At 33.9% G+C, this 20980-nt stretch overlaps 2 protein-coding genes across 8 annotated transcripts in view; both read right to left on the bottom strand.

The window, feature by feature from the left end:
• Positions 1–15837, bottom strand: part of LOC124537418 (angiogenic factor with G patch and FHA domains 1) — a 37725-nt gene extending 21888 nt beyond the window's left edge. The window contains exons 1-10 of one of the 2 annotated variants that reach the window (XM_047114254.1): positions 15527–15834; positions 15132–15419; positions 14432–14584; positions 14094–14141; positions 13757–14006; positions 13282–13448; positions 12711–12839; positions 12196–12301; positions 11374–11578; positions 8917–9016 (exon numbers count right to left, since the gene is read on the bottom strand). In XM_047114254.1, coding sequence (XP_046970210.1) covers positions 8917–9016; positions 11374–11578; positions 12196–12301; positions 12711–12839; positions 13282–13448; positions 13757–14006; positions 14094–14141; positions 14432–14584; positions 15132–15419; positions 15527–15709 — 1629 coding nt within the window. In that variant the 5' untranslated portion in view covers positions 15710–15834. Of the gene's footprint in view, positions 1–8916; positions 9017–11373; positions 11579–12195; positions 12302–12710; positions 12840–13281; positions 13449–13756; positions 14007–14065; positions 14142–14431; positions 14585–15131; positions 15420–15526 lie in introns of both variants that reach the window. The other variant, XM_047114255.1, reaches the window with a different exon arrangement.
• Positions 15838–18078: 2241 nt separating this feature from the next.
• Positions 18079–20980, bottom strand: part of LOC124537662 (dystroglycan 1) — a 100164-nt gene continuing 97262 nt past the window's right edge. For all 6 annotated transcript variants that reach the window (XM_047114573.1, XM_047114574.1, XM_047114576.1 and 3 more), the window contains 2 exons: positions 20543–20916; positions 18079–19998 (listed from right to left, as the gene is read on the bottom strand). In XM_047114573.1, the coding sequence (XP_046970529.1) occupies positions 19712–19998; positions 20543–20916 (661 nt within the window). In that variant the 3' untranslated portion in view covers positions 18079–19711. The remainder of the gene's footprint in view (positions 19999–20542; positions 20917–20980) is intronic.

Here is a 20980-nt window from a genome sequence, read left to right on the forward strand (position 1 = left end):
CACAAGTGCTTCAGCTACATTGGGATCAGAGTAATGTATGTGATGTTGTCTCATATTTATCATACCATTTATATGTTATATTTATATTTAAGATTACGCCAGCATTAGTCAATTAAGGGTACACGAATAGGAACTAAGAAGTCGTATTATTGCGCGGAATCGTTTATTATTTATAAAAATAGATTTTGTATCATCAAGCCAATAAATTAAACAAACAATATCAACACAAGCACCGAAAGCAGGACAGGGGCTGTAAAAATATGTCTTGAGCGGGAATTCACGCGAAGTCGCGCTGTCAATTACAAAGCAATATTCAAACTCATTCTCATTAGAACAAAATACCAAGCAACATCACTACTAGGTACTAATGCTATATTTCGCAACAATTTATATAATACCTACTATATGTATTTTCAACGACGAAGACGAAACAAAATCGAAAATAATAAATAAATATGAGACAACATCACATACATTACTCTGATCCCAATGTAAGTAGCTAAAGCACTTGTGTTATGGAAATCGGAAGTAACGACGGTACCATAAACACCCAGAGCCAAGACAACATAGAAAACTAATGGTAATCTACATCGACTCGGCCGGGAATCGAACCCGGGATCTCGGAGTGGCGTACCCATGAAAACCGGTGTACACACCACTCGACCATGGAGGTCGTCAAAATATATCAATCATAAACTAAAACTTGTTGATAGGCCTTTGTACGTGCCTGTCTGGTTAGGTACCATCTACTTGTTACAAATTTTACCGTTAAATAGCAATACTGAGTATCGCTGTATTCTGCTTTGAAAGATGAGAGTGAGCCAGTGAAATTTCAGGAACAAAGGATATATCATCAGAATTTCCAAATTTGACAACACTTTGCCGATATTAAGAATATCTTTAGGCATGGCGTTAGTTAGATAATCATAGGTGAATATAAAAAAAATAAAGAGGCAAAGGCTTAAAAATAAAATAAAAAATAATTACTGTGGTTATGACCGCGTGGAAACGGAAAAAATTGGTAACATTATTAAAGCAAACTTTCTTACTAATATCATTCATACAGATCATTGAAATGTATTTTTTTTTTGCAATATATATCTTATATGTCACTAATGGAATAGATATTATCGCTTCGTACTTAATTTATAACGAGTTTTTATTATAACTTCATCAACGTGAATCCGATCTGATGTTAACCGCAAGAGTAAAAACACGTGTGGCTCTGATCAAATCACCGACATCTAATCTCAAGCATAAATTACTTATAATCAGCTCAAGTAAGTACGGTGTACCACGACATTTACGCGTTGATATTGAATTTTAAACCTCATAACAAGGTCAATAAGAGTTGTTAGCGTATGTGGCCGAGTGTACGCTAATGACATATAATACAACCGCGGTCCATACCTCATTGGTCGATGAAATATGATGTGTAAATCGTGTTCTACAACAATGTTGCTCACGATTACATAGGGTTGATCAAATTGAATCAAAAACAACGGTGAACATTAAATAAACATTCAGCTCGTTTGTTAGATTTACTGTTCAAACTATTTATGGCCTCACGTTGGCGAATGATACTGTGTATTACAATCTTCAGCTTCTATCACTCCCTAGGTATTTCAGGTCAGACAAAGTCTCATCAAATATGTGCTATAATGTGTAATTAACTGCATATAAACGAATTACTCAGCTACACAAAAAGGATTTATTTATAAACGACTAGATTAAAATCATTTCAATTTAATGTTTTGTATGGAACTAAGGACGTACCGCGTATTAGTATAAGCAGGCAATCGATTGCGCGTGTGAGCGCGTGACCGCAATCTGTGGAGATTCCTTACAGCTCCTCGGCCTCAGATGCAACGGAGGTATTTCCCTCGTATACGGTTACGCTTTGATTTACAAGGTAATTAAAAAAAAAAAAACAATTGATATGTACCAGGCGAGCATTATATCGGTGAATACGATAATATGATCGTTTTAGTGCGCAGACTGGGAATGTTACTGTATGACCTGTCTCTGTTTGTTTTTACGATATTACTAGAATTATATGTGATAAAGCAATGTTGGAAAAGTTAGCCAACGTTTGAAAATTACGTATGCGTGTAAAGAGATATGTGTTTATTTTATGCTATAGTTTGGCAGACGAGCATATGGACCACCTGATGGTACGATAGAGACCGATAGATACCGCCGATAGAGAATGGCACAGTAAGAAACATTAACCATTCCTTACATAATGCACCACCGATCTTTGGAACTAAGATCTTTAAGTCCTTTTTGCCTATATTTACACTGGCTCACTCACCCTTCAGATAGGAAACACAACAATAATAAGTACTGTTGTTTGGCGGTAGAATATCTAATGAGTGGGCGTTTTGACGGGACTTTCACTAGCAGAAAGCTGATCTTATAAGAAGTAGCTTAGGCTACACTAACTTTTTTTGTTCAAAATTCAAAAGCGCAAGAAGTCGCGGGCAACGCTAGCATTAACTAAATGAATATAATATCAGGTTTTTTTTCATTCCGTATTAATGGTGTACACGCCAATGATATACCGTTTATTTTAAACACTCTCAAATATTTAAACAATGGCGGTTACTTTCTAACAGTAATGTTTTAATATTCAGAATGAATATATAACACATTGTGTTGCAATACCCACAAATCTCAAGTCAAACTGTTATTTTCTTATTCTTTATTAACAACAGAAAGGCGGAGTGTTCTCAATGGGCGGTGACTTTCTTGTCAGTATATTACATCAATATTGACACTATAAAGTTACCTAGAGACACCGACATTTTAAATGACACTAGATGTAAATGGCGATTGACAGATCCATTGCCTAATATTTAAAAAAATGTGGAATTGAAAGCGCTTGTCATCATATTAATATAACCTCAAGTGGAGATCGTTAATAACATGAAAACATGAAGATCACTGCAAACAATCCAAAGATTAGCTTACTGTCAAGGATTTTGGGATTTGTTTATACTAAGAGTCATTTGAAAGTGCTGCGGCAAATTGTTAATAATAAGTGAAGCAAAACTATTTGTTATAATGGAAACTTAATTTTGTTTTCTTATATTTCCATTAATATACAAATAGTTTTTATTTTATGTCCTTTATATATACCATATAAGACATTAATGTTTACTATTTTAAGGACTGAGGTCTTATCTTCTGTTTTTATATTTTCTTTATTATTGCATGTATTGATTTTTGAGGAAATATAATTGATGGAATAATAATTGATTGGCCTAAAAGTTCTTACACAAAGCCCTATTGTGAGTATTGTATCGAAAGTATCTGTAAAATGGAGTATGGCCTACAGCAACCGAGTCAATCTATCTGGCGCTGAGCAGACGCAGAACTAATGAGCATAATTAAATACAAGTATAGAAACGAAGACGCCAATGGCTAAACAAAGACAGTGTCTGTAATACATTAAATACAGATTCTTAACACAGATACTAAGTGTGCCATATATAGATCACGTTGAAAATATAAACACGCCGACCATAGCGTAATAATGATGGCATTGGACTTAAAAGTCTTGGAATAACAAAATAAATCTTTGATTTGAAGAAGTCTAATTTTAATATTAAAAATGCAACTAGGTGCCGTGATTCCATAAACAACGAAGGTAGTGCATATATGAAAATAGTAGATATTTTTATGGTATAGGTTGGCGGACGAGCATATGGGCCACGTGATGGTAAATGGTCACCATCACCCATAGAAAATGACGCTGTAAGGAATATTAACTATTCCTTACATCGTCAATGTGCCATCAACCTTGGGAACTAAGATGTTCTGTCCCTTATGCCTGTAGTTGCACTGGCTCACTCATCCTTCAGACCGGAATACAACAATACTGAGTACTGTTATTTGGCGGTAGAATAACTGATGAGTGAGTGGTACCTACCCAGACGGGCTTGCACAAAGCCCTACCACCAAGTAAAAGTAGTGTACTTAAGTACTTGAGTAAGTAACTAATTCTTCTAGCAACACACAAAATACTTTGTAATGTTTTATTCCAGTCTAAATCGTAGTAGTTGACGGCGAATTCGGCACGTGAGAAATTTATACTAATATCATAAATACGAAAGTGATATCTGTCTGTTTGTCGCTTTTTCACTAGCAAACCAATAAACCGAATTTGATGAAATTTAGAATGAAGCAAAACTCCAAGAAAGGACAAATTGTTACTTTTTTGCACCTACCCGAGCGAACAAAGAAAAAAAAACGCGATCAAAGTCGCGAACGGCAACAATTCAATAATATTTGATACGGTACCAAAGTTTATAAGCATCACTTACTTGTCAATGTTTAAAATAAAACGTACAATCACATTTTATTACACTTATAACATATACAAATTGAGTCGAGATGGCCCAGTGGTTAGAAAGCGTGCATCTTAACCGATGATCGCGGGTTCAAACCCAGGCAAGCACCGCTGATTCATGTGCTTAATTTGTCTTTATAATTCATCTCGTGCCCAGCGGTGAAGGAAAACATCGTGAGGAAACCTGCATGTGACAAATTTCATAGAAATTCTGCCACATGTGTATTCCACCAACCCGCATTGGAACAGCGTGGTGGAATATGTTCCAAACCTTCTACTTAATAGAAGAGGAGGGCTTATCTCAGCAGTGGGAAATTTACAGGCTGTTACTTTACTTTACTTTACTATATACAAATTTAAAGAATCCTATTTTCTCGCACATAGCCTCTCTTCCGTTTCAATTACGTGTATTAAAAAATCATCCTCCACGTTTGAAAAATGACACGTAACGAGCTCTGATCGCTTCATTCGCTCGATGTAATACCTAGTAATTACAGATACGTATCGATGATGATAGATCGAGACAATTCGAATGATTGCAATAATGACAGCCCCGTACCTGACGTGCGACAAATGACTAAATTGCGTCTGAACCTACAGAGCTAAGACATTTCACGATATAATTATGCAGCTGTGCACTTATTGTGCACTACTGAAAAATTATTACGAGTTAACTATATATGTACACAGAACGCATTATATCAATACACATAACGTACGAAAATACACCTATTTGGTTGGACTATATTAATTATGAGTGTTTTTTTATTGGGACAGTGCAGGGAAATTCGAAGGAAATGGGGAATCTACCTCAGGACGATTTATTTTTTTCGTATGAAATTAAATTCTGCAGCGTAATGTTAAGTACAGTGTCCATAAATATGAACGAATTTGGCTATTTTTTTTAAGATCGACTTCTTTTTAGATAGTACCTATCATGTCATTGTATCGGAGCAAGAAGGATAAAAGATTTTAACATTACATAATATATTTATTCAATGAAAAAATTACGAGAACGATCTTCTGTTATATATAGAGAAAAGATTAATAATATTAATAGTTAATTACCAAAATTTGAATAGCGCTAACATAATTATTAATGTAGCTTTTTTTAAACCTAATTGACAAGAACTGTTTGCTGTTAAATAAATTTTTGCAGTAGAATAATATCTCAGCAATTTAAATAGTCAATTCGGTGTGACCTCGTCGCATTCAAGTTGCAACTATTCCTTTTTTACTATTTGCTTTTATTTTAAACAGACAATAGTCATAATTAAGAGTTTTATGTTATGTTAGAGATAATCTCTGAATCTATATATTCGATTTCACTGTGGACATAGATTATTTTAGAATAAAAGAGTTTGTCGTTGGGATCAATTTTGCAACGAACGAAGCGTTAAAGGTAAGAGATATGTGTAATAGAGAGACTGATCTTATATATAAATAGTGTAAGCCTATTTTGTGGTCTCATTTTGAAAAGCTACAGCGTAGATGTACACAAAATTCAATAGAATTCTTGACTCAATGTAATTCAATTACTCAATTAATACAATTTCAGCAAATAATAATTTTTCGAGAGAAGAAAAAAATTACGAAAGTCCTAAAAATTTCGCGGGAAATCCATTACAATATATTCAAAGTGAATTTTACGGTTCATAAATTAATAAAACACGACAAAACGATACAATTCTAATAGCATATACAATATGGGTATAACTGCATTTGCCGGATTTGTCAGTACAAACATGCAAGTCCCTCATGCACAGATTAAACATCAAACGAAGTAAACATTACTCATTCCCTTCACTCGAGATGCTATCGGCAACATTAAGGACTCATGATATGAGTGCTGATTTGTAAGTCAGCGAGTTACTGCGGCATTGTTGAGGCTGTTTATCAAAGTAATATAGCCATTTGTACTGCACAGATTAGCGAGGGTTTGACTGAGCTGACTTAACTCGAATATTTATGGAGTTATCTGTTTTTTGTTCAAATAAGCACACTCAGCTGTTGAATTATTTATATTTAATATAAGCGATTCCCCGGCTTCGTACGGGTGCAATACTGACTTCAAATATACTACAGAATTTGTTCATTAACGACATCATATTACAAACTACTAAAATTATCAGTTGCTATATTATCCATGCATATATGCAAAAACCTTCTTCTCTAATCAATCTATAAAAAAAAAACCGCATCGAAATCCGTTGCGTAATTTTAAAGATCTAAGCATACATAGGGGCAGAAAGCGGTAAGTGACTTTGTTTTAAACCGACTTCAAAAAGGAGGAGATTATCAATTCGTCTGTATTTTTATAGTATGTAATGATGATGGAATAAGAGCTGTTATAGCACAGTGGTTAGTAATATGTGAATCTTAACCGAAGATAGCAAGTTCAAGCTCGAGGATATAACACTGAATAGTCATGCTTAGCTGTTATAAAAATATATTGGAAGACTGAGACATCTGAGTCCAATTAGTTTTGATACAAGATCCAAATCTTCTCTTCAAGAGCTATACAATAATCGTAATTTAATCAAAATCAATAAACTATTATTTTATTTCGACATTAAATATGATGCCCTTAGCTGTGTCAAATTCCAAATAACATAAAAACTGAGAGTAAGCATACCCTTAACGTCACCGTCTGGACACAAGTTAATGGCAGACCGTCATTCGGCCGGGCTCTAATGCGAAACATCGAAAAAAAAAATAAGCAAATTGTTTTAAATGGGCAGGTAGGCCCACGCCCGGCTGACCTACAGACGGCCAGTTATTACAGAAAATAATAAAAAAGCGTTTTAGGGTCTCGCGGATAAAGATAAAATAATTGTAGTACTTATAAATCAATTACATTAAAATGTATTTTCAATACAAACGTTAAAAATACATAAATATGCAAAATAACTTAAATCGAAATTAATGTTTATAATTACGTTGTTCTTGGCCGACGGAGATTTATAATAAAACATGCTATATTTACGTAATCATTTCGTAACCTTTTTTATTCAGAAGCATTTTTTATTGAAAGCAAGTAAAGCAGTCTAATAAATAAAAATAGAATGATATAATCAATTAGATTTGATTATATCCTTCTATTTAATTGACGTAAATTAATAACTACGATGATGATGTATGTGTTCTTGACCGATTTTGGTCGTAGCCATTCACAAAGCATTCTTGTCATCTGCGCAAAATAATAGCGCACTAATATTTTCTATTCTTCCTCTTAATAAATCGATTCGAGTGGAGAGATTCGGCGCAAAACCAATAGATTTTTATGTTTATTGACATACAATTCTAAGTTAGAACTCATTAATTTCTTGGGAATATCTTTTCGGAAAAACAATATAAATAAGATAAATATTTCGTATCTATCAGGCAACTTTGACGCACCTGTCGCCTAAAGACATTTTATTATTTATTTATTTCACATACAAGTTTTGTTTACATTATTTAATGTTACAAATTTGTGTCTTATTATAAAAATAAATGGAAAAGATAAACTATTAACTTCGATTTTACGACGAGACAAAAACTTATAATTTTTTTTAAGTTTATCAATAATATGCTCCGTCAGGGACGGCAGAACCCTAATCGAAGCGATCCGACGCGCGATTTTCCACAAATTTTTTTGTCCAAATTTTTTGCGCGAACATTAAATATATTATTCAGGTGAACTAATTAGTCACGTCGAATCATAATGGAGATATAATAATTCATCGCGTTAGTTTTTCTCAACGGTTGTCAAATGATGGACGACTTTATCTCGATCTAGTCGAGAGACCCGGTTTCGCTTGTGCATAGGACGTATTAAGATACGTTACGCTCGTTACAGAGTTGATCTCTTAAGTTATTCCGGCTTTGGTTATCTATACGAATGTTATAAAGCTGGAGAATATGTATATTTTTTACGATAATCTCGGAAACTTATAGTCCGGTTTGATAATATATTTTTTCATTAGCCCGTTTATTGAACGTAGACATATCACTAGCCTAAGGAGCAGACAAGTATAATATATAAAGGTCAACCTGACGATCATTTTATTGGACGAAATGCATCTGGTTAATATACTTATCAAATATATAACATATATATAATAGCGATATAAATCATATTTAACGTTATAAGTGCGGAGTACCGTAAGTTTTCTGCTATATGATGATTTTTTATATAGGAATCGAGTATAGCGGCGAGATTGTCGGTCTAAGAAGTATATAGAACGTGAAAAAACCTTTTGTACCAATGTATGTATTTACAAACATACTAAGCAATTTTTCCAGTAATCATATTAACTACAATAAATACATTTAGTAATATGTTTTCATCTGTCAAAAAACATGATAAAATAAAAAAATAAAAAAAAAAATTACAAAATGCCTAAATCAACAGAAATATTGAAAAAAAAAAAACAAAAAATATAGAACTGTTCTTTTTTTGAAAAAAAATTTTTTTTCAGCCATACACGGACACTTAGACTTATAATCGATATATGTACGTATTTCCGAAGTTAAAGTCACCGAGTATAATGATAGATCACAACGTATATTTAACTCACCGGCTCCCTGTCCCCTTGGCTGTCCTTGCCGAGTCCCTCGCCCTTCGACCAGCCCATTTTCTCCAGCAACTTGAAGCCTTTGTTCTCCGCTGCTATAAACCTGTCATAAATATAAAGTGGCCGATTTAATTTTGCATTAGCGGCGCTTTCGGAAGCGATTATGCAAAACGTTACGATGGAAAATGTTTTTTTAACACATCGCGATGAACACATATGTTAAAGTTGACGTTCGATTACGTTTTTGGTAATTAATTCTTGTGTTCCAAGCGCTCGGGACTCTAATGACCTCTAAAGACTACAATTTTCGTGATAAATAACTCAGAGGGTTTTTTTTTATGGTATAGGTTGGCGGACGAGCATATGGGCTACTTGTAAGTAGTCACCCATAGACAATGACGCTGTAAGAAATATTAACAATTCCTAACATCGTCAACGTGCCACCAACCTTGTGAACTAAGATGTTATGTCCCTTGTGCCTGTAGTTACACTGGCTCACTCACCCTTCAGACCAGAACACAACAATACTGCGTACTGTTGTTTAGCGGTAGAATAACTGATGAGTGGGAAGTAACTACCCAGGCGGGCTTGCACAAAGCCCTACCACCAAGTAATACATTTTTATACATTATATATTCGTATTTTAGCGTTGTCTTTGTAAACAATCAGTAACAAATACTTATAAATTACAATGTTATTATTTTTTTTTTATCTTTATTAACATAAGAATTAACAACATTAAATGCTTAAATATATATATACAAATATGAACTACAACTAGTTACTGTATAAATCTTGACCGCGTGGAATGGTGGCAATGTGATCAATATTATTTGTACATTATAAGAGTGTGATGTTCTGTATGGCATATTGATATTGTTATCGCAATAGACATTCAAGTTTGCATGTTTCGTTTGCCAGTAACGCCAAGCTTTTGATCACTGCAATATAAATAGCATTGCTGTGTAGTATGGTTGCTTTTCCAGAAATGCCTATATATGTGTATGTTTGCCTATATATTTGTTTGGGACAAAATAAACGTCACGAAAGATGTAAAAACGGTATCATTACTTGACTTATTATAAAAAATAAATAAAACTAATATGTTCATGATGCAAGCAGATACCAAGATAACATTAATTTTTTGTAACAATAATTGTTTTGTCCGCCTGTCTGTTTGTACCACAACAACACAACACAACAACAGCCCGTAAATTCCCACTGTTGTGCTAAGGCCTCCTCTCTCTTTGAGGAGAAGGTTTGGAACATATTCCACCACGCTGTTCCAATGCGGGTTGGTGCAATACACATGTGACAGAATTTCTAGGAAATTTGTCACATCCAGGTTTCCTCACCATGTTTTCCTTCACCGCCGAGCACGAGATGAATTATAAAGACAAATTAAGCACATGAATCAGCAGTGCTTGCCTGGGTGTGAATCCGCAATCATCGGTTAAGATGCACGCGTTCTAACCACTGGGCCATCTCGACTCTTTGTTTCACAGCAATATAAATAGTATTGCTGTGTAGTATGGTTGCTATTCCAGAAATGCCTATATTCAAACAAAATAAACGTCACGAAAGATGTAAAAACGTTATCATTCCTTAACTGATTATAAAAAATAACATTGTGCACGTTCAAGATATAAAATAACCTAGAATTTTTGTTTATTACATATGGCGGTAAAATAAGCCGTCAAATGGTAAGTAGTCGAACCTGCGTATAGGCATGGTCGCCTAAACGGTCGAATAAAGAAACATTCCTCACATCATCATCATCATCCACTGCGCTATCAGCGTTGAACTGAGATGTTATTTCGTTTGTGCCTGAACATACACGGACTCACTTAACCTTCAAATCGAAACACAACACCAAGTGTTGGTGCTTCCTAGAATATATTGAGTAATCTACCAAACAGGCTTCCACAAAACCCTACAACCAAGTCCTGTATTCCTATACTGTTAAATTTTATTTAAAACTAATACAGTCATGTCCCTTAATTCAATGAATCCAACCAGAGAGTGTCATCGATTAAGATTAGTTCTGCTGTTTATAGATATCGAATAAATTATATGAACTGTTTCTTAAACTTTTAAGGCGCTGCGAATAACTTCATCTGTGCATATAACGAAATTGGAGTGTCTGTTTGTAATATTAAAATAACCATTTATTACTAAATGCATATGTCTGTAGCCATGGTATATATACCCAAATAACATTTTTTACATTAATTATTTCGGTCTGTCAGTTTGTTGCAGCTAATCTCTGGAACGTCTGTATCGATTTTGACGGGACTTTCACTGGCAGACAGCTGATGTAGTAAGGACTTAACTTAACGTAAATTAGGCTACAACAATAACTTTTTTCTTTAAGTCAAACGTGCACAAAATGGGGGGCACAGCTAATACTTAGACGCACAAATGAATCCTTGATACCGAAATGTAGAAGATCATTCTTACGTGTTAATATCACTGCTTTGGGTCTTCTCGGAGTGATGCGAGGAGCCGACCTTCTCCCTTCTCGCTTGAGCCCTATCGTTGTAAGCGGTCTCTTCAATCGCTAAAGGCTTTGGCGCGTATTTGTTTTTCAACCTCGCGAGTTCCAGTTGATGTTGTTTCTGAACGCTACACGTACGTGTGTAGGCGACTTTTTCTTTTTCTTGGGCTGAATAGAAAAAAAAAAACTAATTAATAGTAAAACCTTTTTAGATCCGCGGGATAAAATAAGCTACTTATACATATTCTAGTCAAAAGGCTTCTATGTAAAGCTATGAATGAATTAATGTGTGAATATGGTTCTATATAAAACAAGATTGAAAGAAAAAAAATCGGCTAAAAATGTCTCTATTGTTGTAAGCATGTACATAATTCAGCTGAATGACTCTTTTTATCGATGACAACCGCATCAAAATCTGTTTAGTAATTTAAAAGATCTGAGCTTAAAAATAACAGGAAGCGGCTTTGTTTTATAAGTAGAGATAAAACAATTAAAATGTCGCCATCAAAAAAAACTATTTGAAAATAATCAGTATATTTTGTAAGAATGAAGAAAAAAGTAGACCGTAAAGATAATAAAAATAAATTATTTTTTAATTATTATTATATTATTGCGTGTTTTTGAATAATCACTAAAATTAATCATAATGAGTAGTACTACTACTAGCCATGCTTTTTTATGTAGATTATTCCTGTATATAGAATTTCAAGCGAAAATCATAACCTTATATTTGTAAGGTTTTTTTTTGAACTTGCAACACATAAAGTAATAACGCGTGTACTCACTTTCCATTATAAGGCCTGGTTCACAATGGCCACACGTATCGTTTCCAGCGTGAATGTGACAAAGTAATTTCGTTTCACCCAATTGTATTGTACTCCCATGAACTACCTATAACATTAATTTTAGTAGTAATATATTATTATATAATACCATAATATAATAATGCATAGTCATAGTCCATGAGGTGGTTAATTCCTTTTTAAAGGTTTTTATTTAAACATTTTTATTTAACTTGGTGGTAGAGCTTTGTGCAAGCCCGCCTGGGTAGTTACTTCCCACTCATCAGTTATTCTACCGCTAAACAATAGTACGCAGTATTGTTGTGTTCCGGTTTGAAGGGTGAGTGAGCCAGTGTAACTACAGGCACAAGGGACATAACATCTTAGTTCCCAAGGTTGGTGGCGCATTGACTATGTACGAAATAGTTAGTATCATTGTCTGTGGGTGACGGTGACCACTTACCACTAGGTGGTCAATAAATATGACATACATTTCAGTGACTAAAACGAATCATTACCTCGACGGGACTGCTTCTTTCTTGACTTTCCGAGATACGAATACCATTAATAATTGTACCGTTCTTTGAACCTAAGTCAATTGCCATATATATTCTTCTATCCATATCGTAGTTGATGTCTAAGTGATTCTGGAAAATAACGAAAGTAAGTTAAAGAAACATTGTTGTAAATGTATTGACTTAAAATTAACTTATAAAATAATTTAAAATATTTTTATTTATGATAGGATGGTGAATAAATTGACATTAAGTATTCATTTTTTTGGGTAGGATGAGGAGAAAATAATATATCTTTATTATATAAGTTATCCTAGATCTTTAATATTTACACAGTAACTATTCATTTATATTTGTATATTATTTGAGGGCTTAATGTTAATAATTGTTACGTAAATATAAGATTTACATAAAACTAATATCAAAAGATTCAGAGCATTTAGGACAAGGTTTTCACATATAATACATTATTTTGCATTTTTTTTATTTGGAATATTGACATGAGAACTATGAATAACGAAATTTATGGAATGAAGGAACTTATTCTTGTAGTATATTAAATATCAATACTGACCCGTGAAACATTGTGATCCCTTATAACTATAGAATGATGGTCTCCTTCTCTGCCTATAGTGCCACCATCTTTAGTGATGAGGTATAAACTGCCAACTTTCAGTTTAGGTAAGTTTGTTTCCCTTACGATAACTCTCATGCATGGCGGGTGGTGCTTGGCTACTGATTCTGGAAATAAGTTATATATAGAAATATTATCAGTTTAAACTAAGAAAAAATAACAAAATTTATTAAATCATGGTCATATTTTAAATATTTCTTCGATAGAATAAGCAATTATTTTTTCTTTTATATTAAATCCTGTAATTAAAAATTAATCTAACTATAAAATAAGGCTACAATCATTATTATAAATTCATATAGGAAATATACATGTAAAATAACTTCTTCTAGGGTCTGTTTTGATAAGTATGGGTATAATTTTGCTTCAATTCTATTTTTAATATAATCATGGCCGTATTGTATTCTCCATTTACCATCATCACTAGCAGTAGATGTACTTGCATCTGTTTCTGCATCAGACACTTCACTGGAAGTGTCACTGCACTCCCCATCTTCTAACTCTTCTGCAGGTACATCCTCTTTATCATTAACAACTTCATTTTCATCAGAAATAATGTCTCTGTTAGCTTCTGTAATTCCATTTTCATTTGTTTCCTGTTTATTCTTCTTTGAATCTTTAGATGTCTTCTTGCGTTTCGGTTTGCTTCCATCTTCTTCCTTTTCCTGCAATATAACATTTCAGATGTTGGTATTTGGAAGCAACTCGTGAGCATTCTATTTACCTAAGGCTGTTGCGCCTCGGAGTGAAACCTGAGTGAATTGTTTGGTCAGGTTTTCAACATCGTCAGTTTTAGTTGCCTGAAAGAATAAATATATTTGATAATAAGCAATACATGACAATATTTCAATATAAAGTTTATATTTAATATATATGTAATCTTGAGTTGCCTATAAATAGAAATAAATAAACAATGTTTAAAACTGAATCTCATATTACATCAATGATTTGACATTTGAATGAAGAAGTTAACTGAGAATAGTTAAACCATGCTATGTTCTGTACAATACTGTCTCCCAAATATTTATAGGTAAAGTCAAAAGAGTTTTATCAAATTGAATGCAATAAATTTCTAACATGTTACTCGTACCTTTTTGTGTTTCTTTGCCTTCTTCTTCTCGTGAGCAATCAGAGATTTATTCTCAGCACTTTTATCAGGATATGAATGGAAAACAAATGTTTGTTTTTCATTAGAATAATAGTAGTAACACCCTGTATCTGTATGATAATAGAGTCCAAGTTCCTATAAACAAAAACATATATATATTTTTATACATAAAACCAATAGTTATAGAATCTAAGTGACAATGGTAGGTAGGTAGATAATATTAGTTTTTGTTAGTGATTATATCACATATTTATAGCACTAACAATAATTACAACAACAACAGCAGCCTGTAAATTCCCACTGCTGGGCTAAAGACCTCCTCTCCCTTTTAGGAGAAGGTTTGGAACATATTCCACCACGCTGGTCCAATGCGGGTTGGTGGAATATACATGTGGCAGAATTTCTATGAAATTTGTCACATGCAGGTTTCCTCACGATGTTTTCCTTCACCTCTGAGCACGAGATGAATTATAAAGACAAATTAAGCACATGAATCAGCGGTGCTTGCCTGGGTTTGAACCTGCAATCATCGGTTAAGATGCACGCGTTCTAACCACTGGGCCATCTCGACTCTTGCCTAACAAGATAACAACAATAACAACAATAATTATTATTATTATATTTTTAGCTCATGTAATTGGATTTGGAATTTAATAATTTCACATATGTTTATGTGACTCACAGTATTATAATAGTACCCAGTTTTATAGTCATAGTACATTCCAGCAGATTCCACATACACCATGCCGGTGTCTTGGAGAGCGCTCTGGGCTACTTCTTTAACTTGCTCTGCTATACTTTTTTCACTTTTTCCATTGCTCTGAGTACTCCATGCTGTAGGTTCTTCATGTTTATTATCTGTAGCTTCTTTAACAGACTTATTTTCTTTTCGATCAGATTGTGTGTCTAAAGCTTTCGATATTTTTGATTGGTCGTCATTTGCGGATAACTTATTTTTACTTGTTTTAACCTATAAATTGCATGTGTGTGTTTTTAAGTAGTACATGATTTAAAAATATGTATGTAGCATCCCTCCAATAAAGAATTGAGAGTAGCCGAGAAGCCACGAACGTATACCTTTTGTAGTTGTTCCTTTAGAGATTTTATAAGGGAATTTTTCTTTTTTATGCAGTGACGCATTTTTAATATTAGATTTAGGATCTCAGGTCTGTATTTTAAAGAAATTCGAAGTGATCTTAAATTAATTAGACGTCGTTTTTTAGGACATTTCATATTTTTTTGTAAATTCATTTCTTCCATTCTTACAAAAGTATGTAAAACTTTAAGTTATATTCAAATTAAATATACATATATACATTTAAAGCACACTCCCTTCAATTTTACGTATACTTTATAGGTAAATTTATGTAGAATTAGAATTACTAGTAAACTAAATCTGCAAAACAAACTACAATATTAGTTCAAACGTCAAACTTTGTTTGACACACGGCAGTTGACAATGTCATCGCTAGCTATATACAGATTCATGATAATATATAAACCAGATTCGTCTAGTATACGATTGATTGAAAATGATCAAAATATTTTTTCAATCATCAAGACGGAAGTAATGGTAAAAGACATTACTAAAGATTTTTTTTTCCCACGCAGAGTTTGACACGGTCTATCTGAAAAGCTAGATCGAAGACGACCATGAGAAATTTAACCTAGCTTCTTTTAATTTAGCGATAGTTTATGTTTCTCACGTTATAACTAGTTTTCAAATAATTATTAAGGTTTAATATAAAAGCTTTGCCTTCAAAACTTTTCGCGCTCGCTATTTGTAATGTTTACATGTGCTAAAAATCAAAAAGCTCTTTAAATCCATTTAACTTGAGTTTTTAATTGTAAAGTATTTAAGGAAGTGGACCGCGGGCGACAAGAATTAACAAAAAGTAACTCTTCTTTCAGGGTTCTCTTCGTGAGGATAATGATAAGGATAGAATCCTGCATAATGCACTGTCGAACGTGCTGGGTGTACAGTGCTCAGTTTCAAAGAGTTTTAGTTTTATAGATATCTACTAGACATGACTCACTTATTAAAACTTTAATTAAGCTTTATTACAAAATGTCTTACTTATAACTTAGCTATTGAACTGTTTATGTATGTAAATTTTACTCTAAACTTGTTTTAAGTAAGTAAGTAATTAAATAAGAATTTTTACATTGGATATTATTTTTAATTAATTTTGTGGGAATTTTAATGGGCGACCTTTAGTACAAATTCGTTCATGTTCGAATACGAATTCCCACCAGCATCTTTCTGATTATTTTATTTCGGCTGCTTTGAAATAATTTCCTAGTTTTTATACATTTTTGAAAAGCTAAGAAAACAGTTATATTTTTAAAATAATCTGCAGAACAAGTTATAGAATGATTATTTTTAGTTTTTAAGGCATTTTTGACGAAAAAAATAAAAAAAAAATATATTGAAATAACATCGTTTTCCGAATCCCATTTTTATATTTGGGCCGATAATGATTGTTTAAATGTTGACAAATATCCTGTGTTTATTCGTTTTTATAAATCAGAAGAAAAAAATAGATTTTTGTCGATATTTTTTTCTTAATAAATTTTTGATGTGGCATTTTTGACAAAGTTTGAAAAAAGCTAAAAACGAGTTAACCCAAAAATGGTTCACTTTTGGATCATGCATCCCATATGCATGATCCTAAAGTGAACCATTTTTGGGTTAAAATTATTGCAAATACCACCCTTGTTTGTCAATTGTCACCCTTATTACCTCCTAACGGATGTACGTCGAATTACCAATAACCCTGTATCATCATCATCATCAACAGCCCGTACCCGTCCACTGCTGGACATAGGCTTCTCCAGGGCCGTATTTAGGGGAGGGCAACCGGGGCAACTGCCCTGGGGCCTCCACATTAGTGGGGGCCACAGTTTTCAGCAAGTTAACAAATACCAAGATATAGCCAAATTATAATATTGTTATTATTTAATATTTTAAAAGTTACCAAGTTATAAATAAATCATAGCTTACTGATTGAAATAAAAAAGTAATTAATTCATGATAATATAATTATTAGGTTGTACACGCTTCTGTTTGTCTAGGGCCCCCACTGCTTTGTGGCCCGGGGGCCTCCAGACCTTTAAATACGGCTCTGGGCCTCTCCAAGTGCACGCCACTGTGGTCTTTCTTCGGTTACTCGCATCCAGCTCCTACCAGCCGCCTTGCGTATATCGTCACTCCACCGTGCCTGAGGACGTCCTACACTACGTTTGCCGAGACGCGGTCTCCACTCTAGAACGCGTTTTCCCCAACGGTTGTCGGTTCTGCGACAAATATGACCAGCCCACTGCCACTTCAGCTTACTAATCCGGTGGGCTATGTCGATGACTTTGGTTCTTTGACGGACCACCTCATTTCTGATGCGATCCCTCAGAGAAACCCTGTATATACAACGTTATTATTTAAAAATGACTTCATTTTTAAATTAATTTTGAAAACATGGAAAACATGTAGTATAAATTCGACAGTCATCACTATACTCTCGTTAAACATTTAATTATTTCATAAAGTTTAATTAATGTCATGCATGGCTTCATTATACCACACTCTCGTTAATTAGCCCTTTACACCCAGAGTATTAAATAAAAGAAACAAATCACTAGACCATTTTATTAAATTAGAAAAACTCAATAATTACATAAATTATGTGCGTTTTGATGTGAAGTGTTTAAAAATAATATTTGTCATACATACATAAGTATATCATTAAATTATAATAAAATGGTTCGGTTTTATATGGACATTATTAAGTACAACTACTAAGAAATAATAATATAATATAATTAAAAGAAAATTTTAGCTGATCTATAAAATTGTATAACACTAAAAAGATCTATAAATGCAAAAATTCTAAATGAGTATACAGTAGAAAAAAATACATCCAAAGTAAAAGTTATTTTTATAGCTCATTTCGTTTAATTCCCTATCGTTTACATAATTTGATTAATCTTACGCCTATGGTAATAATTAGACAAGTACAAAATGATATTTTATTCTTAAAAAATATCTATTCGTAGCCTAAAACTAAGGTCAGTTGTATAACTCATGTTATTTATAATGTACACGCCAGCTAATTGTATTATAAGTTTAACTTACTGTTGTATATTCAATTTAAATAATTGCGTGAGCAATTTTATTGACCGATAATAAAAATTGCTTAACGAAAAAATAATATTTCGTAATTTGCGACTCCGTGTTATCGGAGCGTCTAATATATTAAGTGAAACGCGATAGCTCGCCTCTCATATTCAGAGATATAAACGTGTGTGCTTTTTTTATTTAGTCTTAGTTTCATAACATCTCTCTAATACATCATTTTGTGTTCTAAGTTCACATACACGCACGCATAGCCTAATATATTTGTGTATGGAAGAACTAAGCTAAAGGCTAATGTTACATTTTCGATATGTCCATTAAAATACATTATTACATAACATTTCTCAAACAATGGCACGCATTTAGCCAACACACGTAATGAACTGTTTTTGGTCTAGCCTTAAATATTTATTTATATATTATTGTTTCATGATATCTTTCGATTAGTTTTATCACGTATATATTTAATTCATCTGTTTTAAAAGCAATCGATTACAAACGAAAACACATTCGTATAACGACGCCGTATATCTAATGTAACATTACCTACCTCAACAATAACATTCTAATGTAGCGTTTATTGTGAAGTACTTTACTCTCGCACATCATAGACATACGCACACAGCTACGCTTCAAACTACTTCGTGACGTCACTTACAATAAAAGAAATTCGTCGTCACATTTAATTGTGCACAATTCCTTTTTAGTCGATATGAGGTTCGTTTACGTTATCTTACGTTTACAATAATTTTCGTAATAAATGCATTCATAACATTAAACTTTCGTAAATGCTCGTTAAAAATACTACATACTGATTAATAGAACCGAATTAATTCACGAAAATAATAATCGAACAGGTGTAAACGAATGGGTCGACTAGTTTCCTTATTAACAAAAAAAAATTTGAGAAACAATATTTAGACCCGCTCAACGAGTTACGCACACAAGACAAGCTAGGATAATCGCGATGGGGTAACGGGAAATATACTAAGTCTTCCATCTCAAGCCAACCATCAAAGCCAAAGTTTTTTTACGAGCTTACTGAATTTCAGAGATTATCGATCTGACTTTTCTAGCTTCGCCTATAACTGCGCAATGTAAACGGGTGTCTATACTATTGGACGTAGGCAGTTTTAGGGTGGGACGTATGGTGGGGGCTTCCTGTATGTGGGGGTTGCCTTAGGGCGGGGAGGGGTGCGGGACGCGGCGAAGGGGGGCGGGGGGCGGTAGGGCGCGTCCTCCCCCGAGCGGTAGTCGGGCGCAGGCGGCAGTAGGGGCGGCTTCTCCTCCCTCATGATGACGGGGCTTTTGTCGGCTGGTTCCGCATCAGCTCTCTCCTCGAGTTCGTCTTGGAATATCACAGGGATTCCTTTCGAACGGAACGCTTGACGTTCCTCTTCGTCGCCGACGCTCATTTTACCTGACGTTCATAAGATTAATTTTATTAAATGCAGTCGTATTAAAATATATACACCGACTATGTAGCGCGAACAATGCTTGCGAAAATATTCTAGCATTTTAGTGCAAGTGCGAATATAAGACAGATATGTGCAGAGATAATATCGTTTGATTAAGCGAACATTAAAAATCTAGGAGCCAGGTCTAGTAAGGAAAAAGAAAACAAAACGGCAATATACTAAATTAACTGAAGTGCTCTAAATGATTAATTAATAAATCACCTTTTTCGTGTCAAGAATTTGCATCCGCTATAGTTAAAATACTCGTTAATAATTTATATATATTTAATACTATTTAGCGATTTTGTAATATTTTATATGTTGTCTACTGTACATCCAAATCGAGATCAATAACTAATTTAATTTATATATCATACCTAACACACAAGGTTGATTATACGATTAGAGTTACTAATATAGTTTCAAAGTGAAACAACAGAGGGCGTATTGCATCTCACCAACTATATCGATGTAATATGTTTAGTTAGTATTGTACTAGATTCTTACCGGTTCGCCGTCTTCTGTACAGAACGCAAGCGATAATTCCAGCGACGACGATCATGCACACGATAACGATGGCGGGGATGACAAACGTGACCAAATAGTCCGAATACTCCGGGCTGGCGTTCGTTGCTTTGTTCTGCAAGTTCGTACCCGGCTGTATCGGGACCAGAGCCTTGGTGGTCTTTGTGTTCTGATCGGCGCAGAGTCCCAGGGGAATGAGGCGGATCGACATCACTTTGAGGTCCTTATCGAATATCTGATCGACATTCTCGCGAAGGTTTCCCCCGATCGCTCCCCTTTCATCGACTATGATCATTTTCCGGAGTTCCTCGATTTCTCTCTTGGGACATCTGTCCATTGGTAGACTTGTGTTGTACCTGAAAAAAGATTTGGACATTTATATTACAAATTATTTGAGATGGTTACGCAATTATGCTGTTT

This window comes from Vanessa cardui, chromosome 18 (genome assembly GCF_905220365.1).
Source record: "Vanessa cardui chromosome 18, ilVanCard2.1, whole genome shotgun sequence".
Lineage (NCBI taxonomy): Eukaryota > Metazoa > Arthropoda > Insecta > Lepidoptera > Nymphalidae > Vanessa > Vanessa cardui.